We start from the raw sequence: 20,455 nt of genomic DNA, 5'->3' as shown, positions 1-20,455 counted from the left end.
ATTCTGCAAAAATCGTTACTCGGGGGGTTTTTGGGTCGCTGACGACGAATATGACATCGGAAGTGATCTACGGAGTACCTGGTTCCCAGGGTACCTACTGTGTACCTCACTTTCTAGAGTTTTCGGCAAATTCATTAAAAAATTAGTCAAACATCATTAGTTACGAGATAAACAGTAGGTATCCTGGGAAACAGGTACACCGGAGATCACTTCCGATGTCATATTCGTCGTCAGAGACCCCAAAAACCCCTAAGTAATGAATTTTAACTAAATTTTTAATGAATTTGCCAAAAACTTCAGAAAACGAGGTAAACAGTAGGTACCTTGGGTACTAAGTACTACGTAGAGCACTTCCGATGTCATATTCGTCGTAAGCGGCCCAAAAAACCCCGAGTAATGATTTTTGGCTAATTTTTTAATGAATTTGCCGAAAACTCCATAAGAAGTAGGTACCGTGGGCACCAAGTATTCCGGAGATCGCTTCCGATGTCATATTCGTCGTTAGCGACCCCAAAAACACCCGAGTAATTATTTTGACCAATTTTTTAATAAATTTTTTGCCGAAAACTCCACCAGGCCACCAGACGAGGTAAACAGTAGGTACCCTGTGCACCAGGTACTCCGGAAATTACTTCCGATGTCATATTCGTCGTTAGCGGCCCCAAAAACCCCCGAGTAATGATTTTTGACTAATTTTTATTGAATTTTCCGAAAATTCCTTTTGACGAGGTACACAGTAGGTACCCTGGGCACCAGGTACTCCGGAGATCACTTTTGACGTCATATTCGTTTTCAGCGACCCCAAAAACCCTCGAGTAACAAAATTGAACTCATTTGCGCCGATAATTGACGAGTTCTGAATTTTTTTATTGTCTGTTTGAGATGCACTTTAAGAATGCATTTTTTGTACGCAATTTTTCAATATTATATCATGGCTCCGGTTCACAAAGTTTCCTGGCGCATTCACGAATCGAATGCAAAAAGAATTATTAAGATCCGTCTTGTCCTTTTTTTCGGAGGTTCAGTGCTTTATTGCTTCGATTAAGAGTTGTAGCTTCCGTAGATTGTGATACTAGACCTAAATTATAAAAAATGTATAATAGAAACAGAAATCGGTCAGAATGCGAAACAAAAAATGGCGGAACCAATGTTTGGTATAAATGTTTAACAAGTTCGAGTAGTTGCTTTAAAGATAAGCACATGCCTGTATTTTAAAGTCCAATTATTCATTGTAAATTAGTTATTTTCGAACTTACAGTCAACACTTACATATTTAGTGTCTAAAGTTAAAATAATTGGAAGATAAATATTATGAAAGAGAAATTAAACTTTTTTTCCACTTTTAAGGACAAAAAGCAAGTTTATTAGCGGAACCGAATTCAAAATCTATTTGCTCATCATATTTGAAACATTATTTGATCATTGAATCATTATTTGATGAAAAACATCTCATTTTTGTTACTTAGTAAAAAATATATTAATTTTTCTGGATTAAATTACGATTCTATTGATATCCGAGAAGTCTTGGTATTCACACAATGTTGCCAAACTGAATTTTGTTACATTCGGTTTAAATTTTATAGCCGATTTCCGAGAATACTATAATAATCAATATAGTATAATAGTAACAAAAATACAGGTCATAAATTAAATCACATATTCTGGGACCAAAAATAGTTTGAATGAACCTAACTTACCTTAGTACAAATATGCACATAAAAAAGTTACAGCCCTTTGAAGTTACAAAATGAAAATCGATTTTTTCGAATATATCGAAAACTATTGGAGATTTTTTATTGAAAATGGACATGTGGCATTATTATGGCAGGAACATCTTAAAGAAAAATTATAGTGAAATTTGTGCACCCCATAAAAATTTTATGGGGATTTTGTTCCCTTAAACCCCCCTAAACTTTTATGTACGTCTCAATTAAATTATTATTGTGGTACCATTAGTTAAATTCAATATTAATAAAACTTATTTACCTCCTAGTATTTTTTCGATAAGGCAGTTTTTATCGAATTGAGGCTTATTTTTCAATATGTTTACATAAACATTTTATGGGGGTTTTGTTCTTTTAAACCCCCCAAATGTTTGTGTACGTTCCAATTAAAATATTACTGCGGTACCATTAGTTAAACACAGTGTTTTTAAAACTTTTTTGCCTCTTTGTATTTTTTCGAAAAGGCACCTTTTATCGAGATGTGACTTCTTTTTTAATATGGTTCAAAATATCCGTAAAAATGTAAATCATAAATAAATGTTCATATTATTACAAAGTCTCCATAATCGTACTTAACCATATACAAATATGTGGTGGATTTGACAAATATTCGAAATATCTCGATAAAAACTGACTTTTCGAAAAAGTACTAAGAGGCAAAAAAGTTTTAGAAACATTAGAAACGTACACAAAAGTTTGGTGGGGTTTAAAGGAACAAAACCCCCATAAAATTTTTATGGGATGTCCAAATTTCACTATAATTTTTTCTTAAGATGCTACTGCCATAAGAATGCCACATGTTCATTTTCAATAAAAAATCTCCAATAGTTTTCGATACATTCGAAAAAATCGATTTTCATTTTGTACCCTAAAAGGGCTGTAACTTTTTTTAAGTGCACATTTGTAGGTACTAAGGTAAGTTAGGTTCAATCGAATTATTTTTGGTCCCAGAATATGTGATGAAATTTATGACCTGTATTTTTGTTACACCCTGTATAATAATTTATATCGGGTGACAGTAGAAGATAATTTTAAGGAATGCATTAAGGAAATAAGGAATGCATAAGGAAAGATGCATTAAAAAAAGAATGTGTGTGTACTTTGTACGCACGTAAGAAGTTATACTTCTATTACATGATTTCAACGAAATAAATATACTTTCGAACAGTTTATTTATATTTTATTTAAAGATTCAACTAATTCTTACTTACTACTTTCCAAAAAATGTTATTAAAACAATACCAAAAATTAAAAAAAATTATAAAAGACCCGGATTCGAACCGGGTACCTCTTGATCTCCAGTCAAACGCTCTACCACTGAGCTATACTCCTTTTGTTTGTGCGGGTGCGGACTACAAGATTTGTCAGACAATGTGTCAAATAGACCAAGTGAAGTATAAAAATACTGTAAATATTACTTTTATTATCCTATTCCCGAGGTAGACAAATCCAAAGATATAAAAATTATAATAAATATATTTACTAAAAACACTAATATATTCTTTCCACACCTTTTTTGGACTAATACATACATAACTTAAAACATTTAGCAACGAACTCCATACTGTCTGTGTGCACATGCGCGCAGAATAATAAAATTTCACTCCCAATCGCGCCTAAAGAAGTATAACTTCAAAAATGGACTTGCTTAGACTTAGTTACCTACTCATAAGAAAGGTCCAAGTTAGACAAGAGTTTGTAGAAATCATCGTCAATCTTCGTTAGAAGAGGGTACATGCATAGGCGCCCATACACACGGGCAGGGGGGCCGTGGCCCCCTAGCTTTTCGAGAAAGAACAAAAATTAAAATTATATTACAAAACGTATTTTTATCAAAAAATGATTGGATAATTTTGAGAGATAAATTGGAAACAACATATTTATTAATAAAAAATTCACATATTGGGTAATTAATAGTTTAACAAAAAATAAATCTGTGTGTCTGTGACAGCCGTCTATATGGAATGTGCATAATACACATTTCGCACAGTCATGGTATGCTATTAACGAAAACATTGAAAGATATTAGAAACGTGGGAACATAATATATCTATACTGTAATCGACACCCAAAATTACAAATTAAATGAATCATTTATAATACTGCAAAGCAAATCATATCAGCAAGAAATGCGATCTCTGGCCGATAATCACTAATAGTCCAAGTAATGAAGCTTAAAATAGGACAAAACCTCGCAATTTATACAGAATGGATCGATTTGCTTGAAAATTTTTGAGAATAAGTAGTGGATAGTCCAAGGATCAAAATCTATATCATGCCGAAAGGCGCTTTTACCATGGGGGTGGTTGCCACCGCATCTCGGGGGTGAAATTTTTTTATTATATTTTAATTGCAAAAGTTGGTGAAAACGTTCATTCTAAACAAAAAACGTTCTATACATTTTTTTGCCAAAATTGATAATTTTCGATTTATTCGCTACCAAAAGTGTTAGTTTTATATCGAAAAAACCAATGTTTTTAATAAGCTTTCTGCTAATAACTCCAAAAGTTTTCGTTTATCAAAACAATTTTACTTAACAAAAATGTACGTTTTGAAAAAATAAACAAAACCATTTTTTTTTAATTTTCTTTAAGACCAATAGTAATCGAGGTATACTTTATAATATGTTGGCTCTTCTTCGTCAAATGCTAAATATTGTAGATTCGAAGTCAAACGACGGGAAAACAATGCATTTTTCGAGGACAATTTGTTGAAACTAATTTAAAGTACTTAAAAATATCCATCTCCAGAAATTAAAAAGGAGTCTCTAGCTCAAAAATTAAATGACTTATACTGAAAAGAATGTCAGTCCCCATTTTTTTCAGCGGAAAAGTGATCGCAAGCAGGGGGTTGATCTTTTAAAAGCCTACAAAAGCATTTTTACAAACTTTCTAAGATAAAAATAAAAAAGTTTCGGTTAAAAAATAATATATTTTTTTGAAAAAAAAAAAAGGAGAAATCCAATTGAAAGCATAATAATGTAAGTTAGCGGTATTTTTAGTCATTGGGCTTATTACTTCTTATTTATTTATGCATTGATGATAAATTCTAGAAGTTTGACTGGCTTAGAATGATTAGTTTTAAAAAAACTGGAATTAAAAGCGAATAAGGAATTTTTGTATTTTGGTAAAAAATGCCATTTTCTTCAGAATAGACAGATTAGCATCAGAGATACGAAAAAATGTTTCGATATAAAATTGCAGGTTATTTAATTCCCAAGAACTTGGTTTGAGAAAAATTTTTCTACGGCAAAAATTGAGTGAATCGTAAATGAGTATATCGAAAAACATTGATTTTTTTATACAAAACTAACACTTTCGATAACGAATAAATCGAAAACTATTAATTTTATCAAAAAAATGTATAGAACATTTTTTGCTTAGAATGAACGATTTTATCAACTTTTGCGGTCAAAATATAATAAAAAATTTCCACCCCCGAGATAGGGTGGCAACCATGGTAAAAGCGCCTTTTGAAATCATATAGATTTTGATCCTTGGACTATCCACTACTTATTCTCCATTCTGTAAAAATTGCGAGGTGAAAAGCTTTGGTTCCTGGCCTATAATGAGCCTTTTTTTTTTAAATTGATTGAACATAGTCAAATTTTAGTTTGCAAAAGTATTTTTTTGGTAAGTAGATTATGTATTTTAAAGTGTACATTATGATGAACAGAACAATTTTATTTAAATGAAAACAGGTGATCTTTCATGACGAATGAGTGTTATATACAGGGTGTCCCAAAAGTAGCAGAAAGGTCGAATAATTCGCGAAATGAACATCGGATCGAAAAACTGAAAAATATATGTTAAATATTTCTCAAAAATCTATGCGATGACACTAAACATGTCCACCACTTCAAACCCTGGCCTGGGTGTGAAGCTTTAAAATCTTAAATAGAACCCCTAATTTTTGTTGCAGATTTGGATTTTCCTTGTAAAAATAAGCAAATATTATTCGAGCCATTTTGCGAATTGTGGATAGAGAGCGCTATAATCGGAAAAAACGATATATCGTGATGCCATAGCAAAATTATAGAAACGGTCTAATATCTCGAAAAATACACTTCCAAATGAAAAACTAAAAAACACGTGTTTAATATTTTTCAAAAATCTATAGAATGACACCAAACAGGATTTTTCATTCCACACTCTGGAGGTAAGGGTGAGAATTAACTTTAAAATTTTAAATAGGAACCCCCGTTTTTTATTGCAGATTGAGTTTCCTTTTTAAAAAATAAGTAACATTTATTCGAAACTTTTTTTAGAATTGTTTAGGATGCCGCTATAATCGGAAAATGCAATTTATTTGCGCCATCTATCAACGATTCTAAAAATGTTTGGAATATATATGTGACTTATTTTTCATAAGGATTCTAATTCTGCAAAAATAAAGGGGGCTCCTTTTTAAGATTTTAAAGTAAAAACTTAGTTCGACAAATACTCATGGTTAGTCTACTAGCCAAAGTTGAAGGCAGGGCTTTGCAAGCATTGTATTCTTTTCAAACGGGTTTTAAAGAGAGCCTTTTGTGGTACCCATTACATTTCCATTTAAAAACCTAGTATTTAAATGTATGAATAATTTCTCACAACAGGGTTCAAACTAGTTTTTTTTAGGTAGTTTAAACTACAGTAGACTCCCTCTATAACGAGAACTGAAATGGTGGACTAATTATCTCGTTATAAGCGGATCTCGTTATATCAAACAACAATAATATTGAACTACTTTAAATGGGACATAATAATTTAAAATAATTTAAAAACAATAATATTGAAATGTTTTGATGCCTCTTACGTAGTTTATTAGGTGTCGACGGTCAACCTGAACAGTAAACAATGAGACTTCGCCGTCATAAATTATAAATTTCCTATAATATTCAATATCGGTCGATAAACAGGCAGGTGGCCGAGTTTATTACAGCACTGGCCTCGATAATAAGACAGATGTTGGGCATTTCTATGTACAGGCAGTTGGGGCATTTATTTATTTATGACCATTACAACGCTAAAAACAGGTAAAGACACGTATTCTTCGATTTCAATTTTCTTCGTTGTAACCAAATATGCCTCGTTATAAAGCGTTATAGTTCAATAGGAATTTCATGGGGCACCTAATGTACTCGTTATAAGCGAAACCTCGTTATATCCGTGTTCGTTATAGAGAGAGTCTACTGTATCAATTGTCATCCGAAATATACAAAATGTAATGTGCAACATCTTCACGTTTGGCCCCCCTAAAAATTTTTATATGGGCGCCCTTGGGTACATGAAGAAGAATAAGGATGATAATTTTACCCTATGTTTGGAATAAGGGCCAACCACAATAACGAAGGGAATCTGCCTCTTATTTTCTAAATAATAGACAATTGGTATGATAACTTTACAACAATCGATAAGTAAAATAGACTTATTTGTTAATGATACCAAATTTTTTCCCCAACTTTTACTTTGAGCAATGGCTTCAGAATATTGGAACAGGGATCTCCAATTTTTACACAGTTTTTCAATAGTCCACAATAAAAAACTTCCTCAAAATTTATGATAACGTTTGCATCAATATACAGTCCTGTTGCCAGGGGGTACAACGGCCTCCTTAATTCAGATGGACTTACCCAAGTTTTTTTTATATATTTTGACCCGCAGAATACGAATTTTTTGGGTAACAGTTGATCCGGATGTCGATAAGATTGTTATAGACAAAGAACTTGAGGAATTACATAACAACGATTTCTCGCAAAACAAAACATCTTTTTGTATTTTTTGGGTCATTTTAAGCAAAAAATATTCCTACAAGTTTTTTCGTAGAATGCATAGTTTTCGAGATAACCGCTGTTGAACTTTAAAAAAATCGAAAAATTGTAATTTTGGAACCCGAATAACTTTTGATTAAAAAATAAAATAGCAATTCTGCTTACCGCATTTGAAATGTCAGGTCAAATTATATCGGTTTTGACTATTTGCATTGCTAAAAATTTATTATTTTACTGTTAAACAAAGCTATAAACACCTAGTATGTGAGTGATGTTTTCAATGATTTCTCATTTAAAATCGAACGAGTAGGTAGAGTAGCTACAAGTGCAAGCGAGGCAATTTCTACGTAGCATGCGTTAAAACGCATGTATTATGCACGGGAAACACTATGTGTTTATAGATTTGTTTAACAATAAAAAAATTAATTTCTAGCTATGCAAATAATCAAAACCGATATAATTTGACTTAAACTTTCAAATGCGGTAAGCAGAATTGCTACTTTATTTTTTAATCAAAAGTTATTCGGGTTCAAAAATTGCAATTTTTCGATTTTTTGAAAGTTTCGAGATAACCGCGGTTATCTCGAAAACTATGCATTTTACGAAAAAACTTGTAGGAATATTTTTTGTTTAAAATGACCCAAAAAATACAAAAAGATGTTTTGTTTTGCGAGAAATCGCTGTTATGTAATTCCTCAAGTTCTTTGTCTATAACAATCTTATCGACATCCGGATCAACTGTTACCCAAAAAATTCGTATTCTACGGGTCAAAATATATAAAAAAAACTTGGGTAAGTCCATCTGAATTAAGGAGGCCGTTGTACCCCCCCCCCCTGGCGACAGGACTAATATTATTATGGCATAGAAGATGATGTTATGACGACATTAAAAATTCTAATAGAATGTATTTAAAATAATTTAGTAGTGAAAAGAGCTTGGACAATCATACTGCAAGAGATATTATAATTATAATTACCAATTATTAATTACGGAATGAAACGGATTCATTACGGATTGAAAATTATTTGCTGCAATTGGTTATCTGTTTGCAGACTACGGACTCATCAAAATTAAATCAGGTGGGTTGGCTAAAAATAGATCAACTATTGTAATATCAAATGACAAAATCAGTTTTTATCTTATCTAAACTCTTCGCCCCCGCATAAGTTAATGCATGAAAGTTAAATATATATTACCCTTAAATGAGACAGAAACAAACGGTTTAAGCCAATATAATATGAAATATGAACAATATGAATATCAAAAATCTTTCCTACAGCTACAACGCACCTGGTTTTCACAATGCAATAGGTACCTAATAATTTAAAAGTTATTCTTTGTTTTTTTGGATACGTCAATGTGAAAATAATTTTTATACTCTAGGCTAGGCTAGCTAGAAAATAGGCTCAATAAATGGGCATACAATAAACAACCTACGTTTCGCAGATGACACAGCCCTTCTTGCAAATAGTCAAGTACAGCTGATTGATCTTATAAGACTGTTTTCCTTATCTTTTTTGCTTAGTTATGTTTTTAGAATTTTTCTTTTTCTCCCGAATGCTTGGTTTCCCTTTACAATTATTTCTTTACTTCTTTCTTTTCCAGTTTTTCCATGATATTGGTATCGCTGTCCATTATCAACTTTGCGTTGAGGTCTCCAAAAATTAATTCTAACACGAATCTATTTATTTCGTTATAAAACTGCTCTTTTATTTCGTCGCCTTTTTCTTCTGTAGGGTCATGTACAGAATGAAACCGAAGAATTTAGCTTGAAATTTTTTTTACGTATGCGCAATTAGCGCGTACAACTATGAGGTATACCACATATATCATATATTTGGTGGTAAAGACGTAGTATCTCTTATAAGAATAGGAAGACTAAGATGGGCAGGACATCTAGCAAGATCACAGCATAACAACCCTCCTAGAAGAATCCTTATGTCACAACCTGTGGGAAGTAGAAATAGGGGTAGGCCAAAACTTAGATGGAAAGATGGTGTAGATGAGGATGGGAGAAAAATAGGCGCAGCAAACTGGCAACGGTTGGCAATGGATAGGACTGACTGGCGTAATAGACTTGGGAAGGTCGAGGCTCTTTCATAGGGCTGTAGCACCATGGATGATGATGATGATGCGCAATTAGCAAAGAGAAAAAAACTCAAAAAAGCTGCCTCTAAACGACAATATTATTCAAAGATGTTTTGTGAATCTTATAACGACTTGCAAATCTTTAACAACTCTATTATTATTGCGTTATGTTAAATTTGTACATATTTTTACACTCATATCATATTATACATATAGATACCCTTTAAACCTATTTTACAAAGAATATTATTTAACATAAACTTATTACTCGTTAAATGATTTCATTTGATAATATAAGTCTTTTTCTTCAATTTCGTGGTTTCAGATTTTATGTAGACCCAATAGTTTACGCATAAAAACGTTGTAGATAAAAGCTTTCTGGGATAAACAATTTCAATTTTGCAATAACTATTCATTGAAATTTCTTGAAATTTTTACAGCTAAATATTTGTAATATTGTCCCCATTCTCACTCGAAATTAAAGTTTTTTGTGTATTTTTAGAAAAGCTTCTAATACATTTTCAAAAAATCGACTTTTGAAGTTAGTTTTAGAATAATTAATCAACAAATTGACAAAACTAACTTACAAACTATCATTTTATAAAGGATTTTCCATACTTTTTCTTTTTCAGAACAATTTTGTGAATTTTCCTTATACTTTACCGGTCTTCATCTTTAGTACCTATTTAAAATCAAAAAGCGATCTTCCATTGAGTATATACTTAATATTGTAAAAAATGATGTTTAATATTTTGCATGTTTATTGTAGTTTATCACAAATTATTGTTACCACCAAATTTGTTATCAAATCAATTGTTAAATACATGTATCAAACAGTGCCACGAAAAAGGCTTTTTGAAGTTATACTTCTTTACCGGCGGTATGAGGGTGAATTTTTATATGTTAAAACCTATGATCCCGGCGCATGCGCATTATAACTTTGTTCTGATTGGATGTTCAAATGACATGTCAAAAATTATTCAATATGGCGGCTGTGGCACAGCTGTAGTTAGATTATTTATGGTTGTTGCGTTTTAAAATTTGTGTGAAAAGAAACAACAAACAAAAGTTAGTTAATAATTATACTGCCTTTTTAAATAGTTTTCATATACCTATATTTTTGGACTTTTGGACTATTTTGGACAAGGAAAACTCATTCTAATTTGGTAAGTAGTTTTTATTATAATCATATTGTAATTATACATTTGGATTAGGTTGAAATACAGTAGAGCGTCGATTATATTATCCGAACTAATTGGGGGACATAGGTGTTCGGAAAACCGATTTGTTCGGATAATCGAACTACAATATATTGATACATATTTATAGTCATACATATTTATCCACAAGTGAATAAAAGCCATATTTATATACCTACATATTTATTTATATCTTGATAATGACAACTAGCAACTAAACAAAAAAGTGCAGTCTTTGCAACAACATAATTATTTTTGGATACAATATTGAAGATATTTTAAGCGTCAATTACTAACGCTTGCTCGGTATTCGAGTGCGGGACGCGGGAGTCGATAGTTCGAATAAGCGGTCGTTCGGTTGATCGACGTTCGGATAATCGACGCTCTACTGTACATTTATTTTCTCAAGAATGGGGATTTTAGAGAGAAATCCCAAATTAGGTCCGATTTTTATTTTTAAATTATGATTTTTTGGCGTAGATTTATTTATCTAGTAGGTATGTAATGCTTTGATTTACATACTTAATTTGATTACCAATAAAAGTTCTACCAATTTTCATCTAATATATTGTTTTCTTACTGTTTTGTTATATTTTAATATTTTCTTCCACAAAATTTAAACTACATAATTTAATTATATTCAAAACAACTGTCAAACAGTAAAACGTTCAGTTACCCTATTTTTCCACATGACAAATAATGTGGAATTGGACGAGTGAGTCTAGGCTTCGATTACGAATCAAAGAGCCCCGAAATTCACGGGTTCGATTCCCGATGCAAGTTTTTCTTTTTTTATTTTTTTATGCATTAAATGATTGTAAGTATATTTGTTATATAATTTTTTTTTTCAGAAAATGCGTATTTAAAATTTTTGCCAACAATTATTATCGTTCAGAAATCATTTTTTCTTTGTGGCATTTTTCAATGTGTTTGTGTGCGTTTTATTTTTTTATTTTTTTTTTAATTTTTGGTATTGTCTTAAAAAGCACATAATATGTAGTAGAAGTATAACTTCTTACGTGCGTACAAAGTACACACACATTCCTTTTTTTTTTGGTAATTTCTCTTATCTATAATGCTTCGCTGGCAGTTTTACAACGAAAATCATTTTAAATAGTAAACCAGGGAAAGGATTTGATAAAGATATGTATTTGTATAGTATGAAAAATGATCCCATGATTACCCATGAGTGATTATATTAAACACACATCTTTTCGGCGTAACCAGGGGGTGGTTTTGGAGGTTATAACCCCCCCCCTTTTGGATGTACTTTGAGCTCTATACGTTTAACACCATTATTATTCCATACCCCCAGAGACCAGATGTAACCCCCCGCCCCTTAGGATTATCCTGGTTACACCTCTGCTTTTCTATGTTCCAGAAAATAATGAACTACTCTAAATTCACAATCAAGATGCAGTAGAAATAAACAAACCAAAACACGTTAAATGTTACTAGGAGCCCTCTTAAATCATAATTTACAATGTTATGTACATTGTTAATCCCAAATTATGATTTCCAAAGTTTATACATTGTAAATTATGATTCGGGAATGCTCCTAGTAGCATTTAACGTGTCTTGGTTTGTTTATTTCTACTGCATCTTGATTGTGAATTTAGAATAGTAAGTACCAGTACTATAAGAACAGCTTATACAAGTATTATGTACTTGCGTCGGCCAATTTCTTTTCTAACACGGTGACAGAAACATACAGCGTGTTTTATGTATATGTTCGTTCATGGGTAATCTTTCATTTTTCCTACTGTATTAATCATCAATTTCGCCAATTAAAGATGAGTATCACCTTTCAGCGTGAATGAGTAATGTGTCATGGTAATTAAATATTTCAATTTTAGTAATGGGCCACAAGGTTAATCAGTCGTTATAGGTGCAATGGCGTTTCGGCTTTTTTTGTAGTACATATTAGCACTAGCACCTAAATAAGATAACCATCAGAAAGAATTGAATTAATTATCTGTATATATAAAAATCTCATGTCACGTTATTTTCTTACGCTAATCTTCGAAACTTTTTCTTTTTCTTGTGGTGCTCTCTCCTTTAGTGGAGGTTAGCGACTACACTAGCAAATCTGGCTCTGTCCAATGCGGCTCTAAACAAAGATGTTGAATTAAGGCCGGTCCAGTCTCTGATATTTTTAAGCCATACAATTTGGCGCCTACCGGGACCCCCTGTTCCTTCAAGCTTCCCCTGGATGATCTTGATCTAGGATGATCCACTTCAGGGGTGGGCAAAAGCCGGCCCGCGGGCCGGATCCGGCCCTTTTGCTTACTTTATCCGGCCCATTGAGAAATCCCGCAAGCAATTTTTTTTAAGAGCGTAATGCATTCATTGTTTTCGAATCCTGAGAAAACTAATAAGTATTTTTGAAAAATTTAAACGCAGAATGAAATATTACATTATTACCGAGGGCCGAAAGTCCCTGAAAACTTCTATGATGTCACATAATTATCGCAGAGGTGAAAAAAAGAGAAAGAATTTAGTGTGATTTTTAATTTGAAATTATATCTTTCTCCTTTTAATGATGGTCAAAAGTTGTCTGTTCCTTTTCCATTCTGTGCAACGCCATTTCGTTCGTAATATGATCGGTCCATGGTATTTTCATAATTCCCCTAAAAAGCCACATCTCAAAAGCTTGCATCTTTTTTATTAAGTTAGCATTAACAATCCAATAAAGAAAAAGAGAGTGGACATAACATTTTTATTATTATCCCGGATTTTTATAGCGTTCTCCGTCTTCCGGTTGCCAGTTTCCAGCTTCGTCCATCGTTGCATTCGTCAGGGTGAAGGTTTCTTTCCGACATTGCCTTCTGAATGCCGCCTAGCCAGGATTGTTTCGGCGTTCCTCTCTTCCTTCTTTCCCTTGGCGCCCATTTTAAAATTTGTTTTGGCAGCTTGTCGTCGTCCATTGACGTCGTACATGACCATACCAGATCAGTTGTCTCCTTTGAATTTCATCTATAATGGTTGACTTGACATAACATTTTACCATCCGATATTAGATTTGCAGATTGAATCTTTGGTTACTCAGAAATTTCTTCATCTTCAAAAAGGCTGCTTTTGATTATTCTATTCTTGATCAAATTTCTGAAGTTCATTTTTTATCTAGATCCTTGCTATGGCTTAATATAATGTACAATATTAAAAATTTCGTAATTTTACTGGGAACAGTCAAATGTCTTTCTCCAAATGCTTTAAAATGATACTTATAGTATTTTTTTCAAAAAATTTCTTGGGCAGGGAAAACCTCCACCAAAAACATTAGCGTACATACTGGGTATAGTCCTCAGGCCCGGGAGACATTTCGAAAATTTCATTTTGGCCTGCGCTTAAAAGTATTTGCCTACCCCTGCATTATAACCTAGCTAACTTTCCTAACTTTGATGACCTTTAGCAGCTCCTTATCTATACCTATTCTCCTCTTCCTCAGGACATTTTCGTTAGTGGTGTGTGGGTTGTTCAACGTGTTTTCAAGATTCTTCTATAAAGCAGAGTTCAAAGGCTTGTAACTTGTTCATCGTCTTTACCAAAGCCATCAAATTAAATAAAAAAAAACTTGATCATCAGCGTTATGTTGAGCGTCCAGGCCTCCATTCCATACAATAGTATTGACCATACATAGCAATGCAGAAAACGACATATAAGATTGTTATTAATACTACTGTTGCAAAATAAACTTTTCATTTTGATAAAGCCAAAATAAGTTTTGCTCCACAGCAAAAAAATGTGTTCCACAAAAATGCACAAACAACGCCCAACGTTTTTTTCTTATCCATTATTATTTTGATTTTATTTTCATTTTGCCGTGGGATATTTTGTATATTATTTGTATTTGAGATAAATAAAGTGTAAAACCCAAAATTTTTTTGGTGGATTGTGTTTAATTGTTAATATCACAAATATTGTTTTTGATGGTAATCTCTAACAACAACTCTTATGCACGGATTTCATGATATTTACTTAACTGTGTAAATAATTAAACATAATATTTAATAAAAACGGTAAAAATTGCAAAGCAGTAGGTCCACACCAAATACCTAAAAATAAAATTTCAATATCTGAGATAGATCCTACATAATGAGAGAGCAGCGATATGAAAGACCAATTTGAGGAGTATAAGAGGAGGAAGGAGTATGGGAAGAAGGAGAGTGCCATGGTTGAAAGTTTGAGGGATTTATTTGAATGTAGTTCAATAGAGCTCTTCATAGCAGCGGTAGATAGAGTAACGATAGTGATGATGATATCCAACCTCCAATTTGAAGACGGCACTTAGAAAAGAAGAACACTCTGATGAAAACCTTTAAATACACATTGAAATATAAATGATGTACTATGAAGTATACTGTCATATCCTTTTTCTAACAGCCCCACTTTAAATAAAAGAGGAACTGGCACCAAAAGTACGAACTTCTTATAATTGCATCGACAAATAAGTGCACGATGACTCCAACATTTAAAAACAAAATCGTTTCATCGATGAAGACGACTGGAATGTTAATTTAAGAAATTATTCCGCATATCTTATGACACCGTTAAAAAAGTATGTCATTTATTGTATTGGTGTATTAACCCCAAAGGCAATAATTGTAAAGAGTACTCAGACTCAGACTTTAATGCAAATACTCGATTTTTGGAGCAGAATACAAAGAAAGAAATGCATGAAGTAGGTTACGGGTAAAATCGCCTAGCACTGTCTGAAATAAAATCTGATGGACAGCCTTATTTTATTAATAAGTTGTTGAATAGTATTACTATTTTTCTATAAAACAATCAATTTCCATATTTTCTGCTCTAGCTTAATAATATATTTTATAGATTTATGCAATTTTTGTTCATAAATTTTTTAATATATTCTTCAAAATATTTTTCCCATTTTCTAAGTTCGGCTGTTAGTCCAAGTAATGAAGCTTAAAATAGGATAAAATCTCGCAATTTTTACAGAATAGATCGATTTGTTTGAAAATTTGAGAATAAGTAGTGGATAGTCCAAGGATCAAAATCTATATGAGGCCGAAAGGCGCTTTTACCATGGGGGTGGTTGTCACCCCATCTCGGGGGTGGAAATTTTTTATTTTATTTTGACCACAAAAGTTGGTAAAAACATTCATTCTAAGCAAAAAACGTTCTATACATTTGTTTGATAAAATTAATAGTTTTCGATTTATTCGCTATCGAAAGTGTTAGTTTTATATCCAAAAATCAATGTTTTTAATCAGTTTTATGCTAATAACTCAAAAAGTTTTCGTTTTATCAAAACAACTTTGCTTATCAAAAATGTAAATTTTGAAAAAATAAACAAAACAGTTTTTTTTTATTTTCTTTAAGACCAATAGTAATCGAGCTATACTTTATTATATTAGCTCTTCTTTGTCAAATGCTAAATATTGTAGTTTCAAACTCAAAAGACGGGAAAACTGTGCATTTTTCGAGGATAACTTGTTCAAACTAATTTAAAGTATTTAAAAATATCTATCTACAGAAATAAAAAAAGTTTCTAGCTCAAAAATTAAGTGACAGAATGTCAGTCCCTATTTTTTTCAGAGAAAAAGTGATCGGAAACTTGCCCCTAATTACCACCCTGATTAAAATTAGTCATTGATCCTATTTGGTTTTCTATATTTATGTATTATTAATAGGTTCTAGAGGTTTGACCGGCTTAGAATGATTAGTTTAAAAAAAATGGAGTTAAAAGCGAATAACGAATTTTTGTAGTTTGGTAAAAAATGCCTTTTTCTTCAGAATTGAAAGATTAAAATCAGAGATTCGAAAAAATATGTAAATCTAAAATTGTCACTTATTTAATTCCCAAGAACGGGGTTAGCAAAAAATTTTTCTATGTCAAAAACTGAGTGAGCTGTTGACAATTAAAACTTGTAATAACATGCAAAAACCACCTATACCAACCCTCTTACAGTCACCTCTTTTTGCGACTGAGGGTTTTAAAAGGATTTAATATTAATAGCCTTATAGATCTTGTAGAAACCTACAAAATTATTTTTTACCAAACTTTTTAGGATAAACATAAAAAAAGTTACGGTTAAAAAATCAATATACTTTTTTGAAAAAAAAAAAGAGAAATCCAATTGGAAGTTTAATAATGTATGTTAGAGGTCTTTTTAAGTCATTAGCCTTAATTCATACTTCTTTATTTATGTATTAGTAATAGATTCCAGAAGTTTGACTGACTTAAAATGATTAGTTATTAAAGAACTGGAGTTAAAAGCGAATAACGAATTTTTGTATTTTGGTAAAAAATACAATTTTCTTCAGAATAGAAAGATTACCATCAGAGATACGAAAAAATGTTTAAATATGAAATTGTAGGTTATGTAATTCCCAAGAACTTGGTTTGAATAAAATTTTTCTACGGCAAAAATTGAGTGAATCGTAAATGAGTATAATATCGAAAAACATTGATTTTTTCGATATAAAACTAACACTTTCGATAGCGAATAAATCGGCAATTTATTCCCCCCCAAAATTTCCACCCCCAAGATAGGGTGGCAACGATCCCCATGGTAAACGCGCCTTTTGACGTCATATAGATTTTGATCCTTGGACTATCCACTACTTTTTCTCAAATTTTCAGTAGTAATTGCACAAGAGCTCTGAAATTATTGAATTTTTCCCGAGTGACACTTTGACAGTTTTAGTGTCTTCGAAGTGTCACGAGAGCAAAAATTCTATATTAATTTCAGAGGTCGAGTGCAATTTGTTGCGATTATTTCATGAATAAAACTGTTCAAAACCAAAATTTTATTGTAATTTATTTATGTAAGTACCGTTAAACACACAGTTTTTATAAATATTTGACGATTGAAAGTCATCACTTTTATAATTTTTAAAACATTAATTGTCATTAATGTCACTGAATGTATTTTTTCGTAGCAACGAAGGGCATCTGACGTAATATACTTAACGACGGGAGATTATCAAAAATTATCGATTTAATTCAGATTTCTGTAGCTTTCTATTGGTCAGAATCTCCTATGAATGAAATAATCAGTAGTAATTGCACAAGAGCTCTGAAATTATTGAATTTTTCCCGAGTGACACTTTGACAGTTTTAATTTCATGAGCCGAAGGCGAGTGAAATTATGTCAAAGTGTCACGAGAGCAAAAATTCTATATTAATTTCAGAGGTCGAATGCAATTTGTTGCGATTATTTCATGAATAAAATGTCACTGAATGTATTTTTTCGTAGCAACGAAGGGCATCTGACGTAATATACTTAACGACGGGAGATTATCAAAAATTATGGATTTAATTCAGATTTCTGTAGCTTTCTATTGGTCAGAATCTCCTATGCGTGAAATAATCAAGTAAATCGATCCATTCTGTATAAATTGCGAGGTGAAAAGCTTCGGTTCCTGGACTATGTGTTTAGTTCGCAGTTTCTTCTTCTCCTTACGATCTATTTTTTGTATTTATTGATAAGCTTTCCAATATTTCATGGGTGATATTTTGGTTGCTTCATCGTTTCCGTTACTCCTGCCGCCTTTCTTCTCTCAAGCAACGCCTCCAGTCTTTTCTATCCTGCTTTGCTATCCCTCATCTCGAAAGTCTTGCCATGGCCTCGTCCACTTCATCCCTCCATGATCTTCTAGTTCTGGTTCTTTTTCTCTTTCCTATATTGGGATCCAATGCAAAATCTTTGATATCCACCTTATATGACCTGTTCTTCTCACGGGTCCATACCAAATTAAACGTCTTTCTTCAATGTAGCTCAGTTTCAAAATTCAAAATACGAAAAATTGTCAAATTGATTTTTCTAGAAAATGGTGTATCCTACCGACTTAAAACAAGAGACGATTTAATAATCTAGTGTCAAAATTACCTAAAAGTTAAAGACAAAAAAGTTATGCGGTAAAATAACCGTTGACCTACCCAAAACGGACCCTATGCCGGTACTAGAAATTCGCAATTGATGGAATCGATTTACCTCTGGAAGATAAATAGACGTACCAGTTTTTGTTTTTCTAAATAGAAGCGTTCTGGGGGTATTTAAGAAAACTAATTACAAGGCGTCATCTTCAAAGAGCTCTAGCTGCTTTGGAAGCATTTTTGTACTAGGTGAATTGGGTTGTAATTGTCTCAAAATTATCTGAGGGATCTCCACTGTTAGCTTGTCAGGAGAGTTTCTGGACACCCTGTATAATCAACTGGTAAACAATATAGTCACGAAAGACACTTCGTGACCAATAATAGAGTACAAATTAAAAACGCAAGCAATTATTTCCGTAAATATTGTGCATAAATGAAATAAAATGGAAAGTTTCAACTTGAATTAGAATCGGATGTGAGATAATATTAGTGCATGTGCATGAATTAAAAGTGGTTTACCTTATTATTCGTGAGTGTAGCAGCTTCGTGCAGTTCGTCTAAGGTTGGTCTGTTGGCTGCCCGGATGGACATGATATTCCTATAGTTGTCCAAACGAGGCAAGGCTTCCCTTGTCAAACGCCTACAAAAGAAAAATAACGATTTTCTAAGATATTAACGCTGAATTGATATTTACAGAAGATCTGTAAATATCTGCAATAATAAAACACTGCGAATAATAATACTGAACTTGCAGTTGCAAATAAAGTGGTAGATTTCGAAGATTTCTTTGAGTTACTAAATCAAGTAGATATAATACAACCCAGTTATCATGAGCACTCTTTATTAAACAGTATTGTTTTAAGCAACTACCTTACAAATTGGTCGTTTGTATTTATACAGATGCATCCAAAAGTTCAAATGGTACTGGTTGTGCCTTTTATATTCCAGATAAATTTATAGAAAAAATGTTTAAACTGCCCTCAAATTTCTCCATTTTTAGTGCCTAGACTGCGGCGGTATTTGAGGCTTTAATTTATTTCAAGTTAGCATCCTATAATTCTGCAGTAATTTTATCTGATTCATTATCTGTGCTTACTGCTATTCAAACACCTCAACTACATTGTGGTACTTCTAATCCATACATTTTCTTAATAATAAAAATCTTATTTGAAATTAATAAACACACCCAAAAAATACAACTTATGTGGATCAAAGCACATTCAGGACTTACACATAATGAACATGTAGACCAATTAGCTAAAAATTCCCTCATCCATAGAGCAGTTACCAAATATCAGCCCTGCATTCTAGATGCTTTTGCTTGTTTAAGAACTGAACAAATGAAGAACTGAAAAACACACCGGGAAAGGTACTGTAGTATATCAACAACACAATACCGTTTTGGTACAACCGATTATTCCGAAAAAACCTTGGTATAATAATTTCACTCTCCCTCGCAAATACATATCCACCATCATTAGAATTAGATTTGGACATGCATGTTATCCTGCACATTTATTTAAAATAAACATCATATTAGATTCGAATATTTGTCAAGAATGTGAGGTTAAAAGTTACTTGAACCACATATTTTTTGAATGCAAGAAGCATAAACACCTACCCAATCACCGAATTAAAATAATTATAGACCAGAAAATCCCACTCCCTGTAAATATTCTCTTTATTCTGTCACTGAATAAAAATAAAATTTTTGACTGTTTTATATTTTTCTTGTTGGATAGTAAAATATTATTGTAATTAGTTATAGGTATTTGTAAAATATGTTTAAAAAAAATTGAAAAAAAAAATAAAAAAATGAAACAAAAAAAAATTTTAAAAATTCATACAGAA

The 20,455-nt window shown here is 32.1% G+C and overlaps 1 protein-coding gene across 2 annotated transcripts in view; it reads right to left on the bottom strand.

Annotated features, from left to right (window-relative positions):
* LOC114325240 (bumetanide-sensitive sodium-(potassium)-chloride cotransporter) overlaps nt 1–20,455 on the bottom strand; it is an 83,096-nt gene that overhangs the window by 50,982 nt on the left and 11,659 nt on the right. For both annotated transcript variants that reach the window (XM_028273240.2, XM_050656608.1), the window contains exon 3: nt 19,124–19,244. In XM_028273240.2, coding sequence (XP_028129041.2) covers nt 19,124–19,244 — 121 coding nt within the window. The remainder of the gene's footprint in view (nt 1–19,123; nt 19,245–20,455) is intronic.

Source organism: Diabrotica virgifera, chromosome 7 (assembly GCF_917563875.1).
Source record: "Diabrotica virgifera virgifera chromosome 7, PGI_DIABVI_V3a".
In the NCBI taxonomy this organism is placed as follows: Eukaryota; Metazoa; Arthropoda; class Insecta; order Coleoptera; family Chrysomelidae; genus Diabrotica; species Diabrotica virgifera.
Note: the sequence above shows the minus strand (reverse complement) of the source record. Positions and strands in the feature narration are given on the sequence as shown.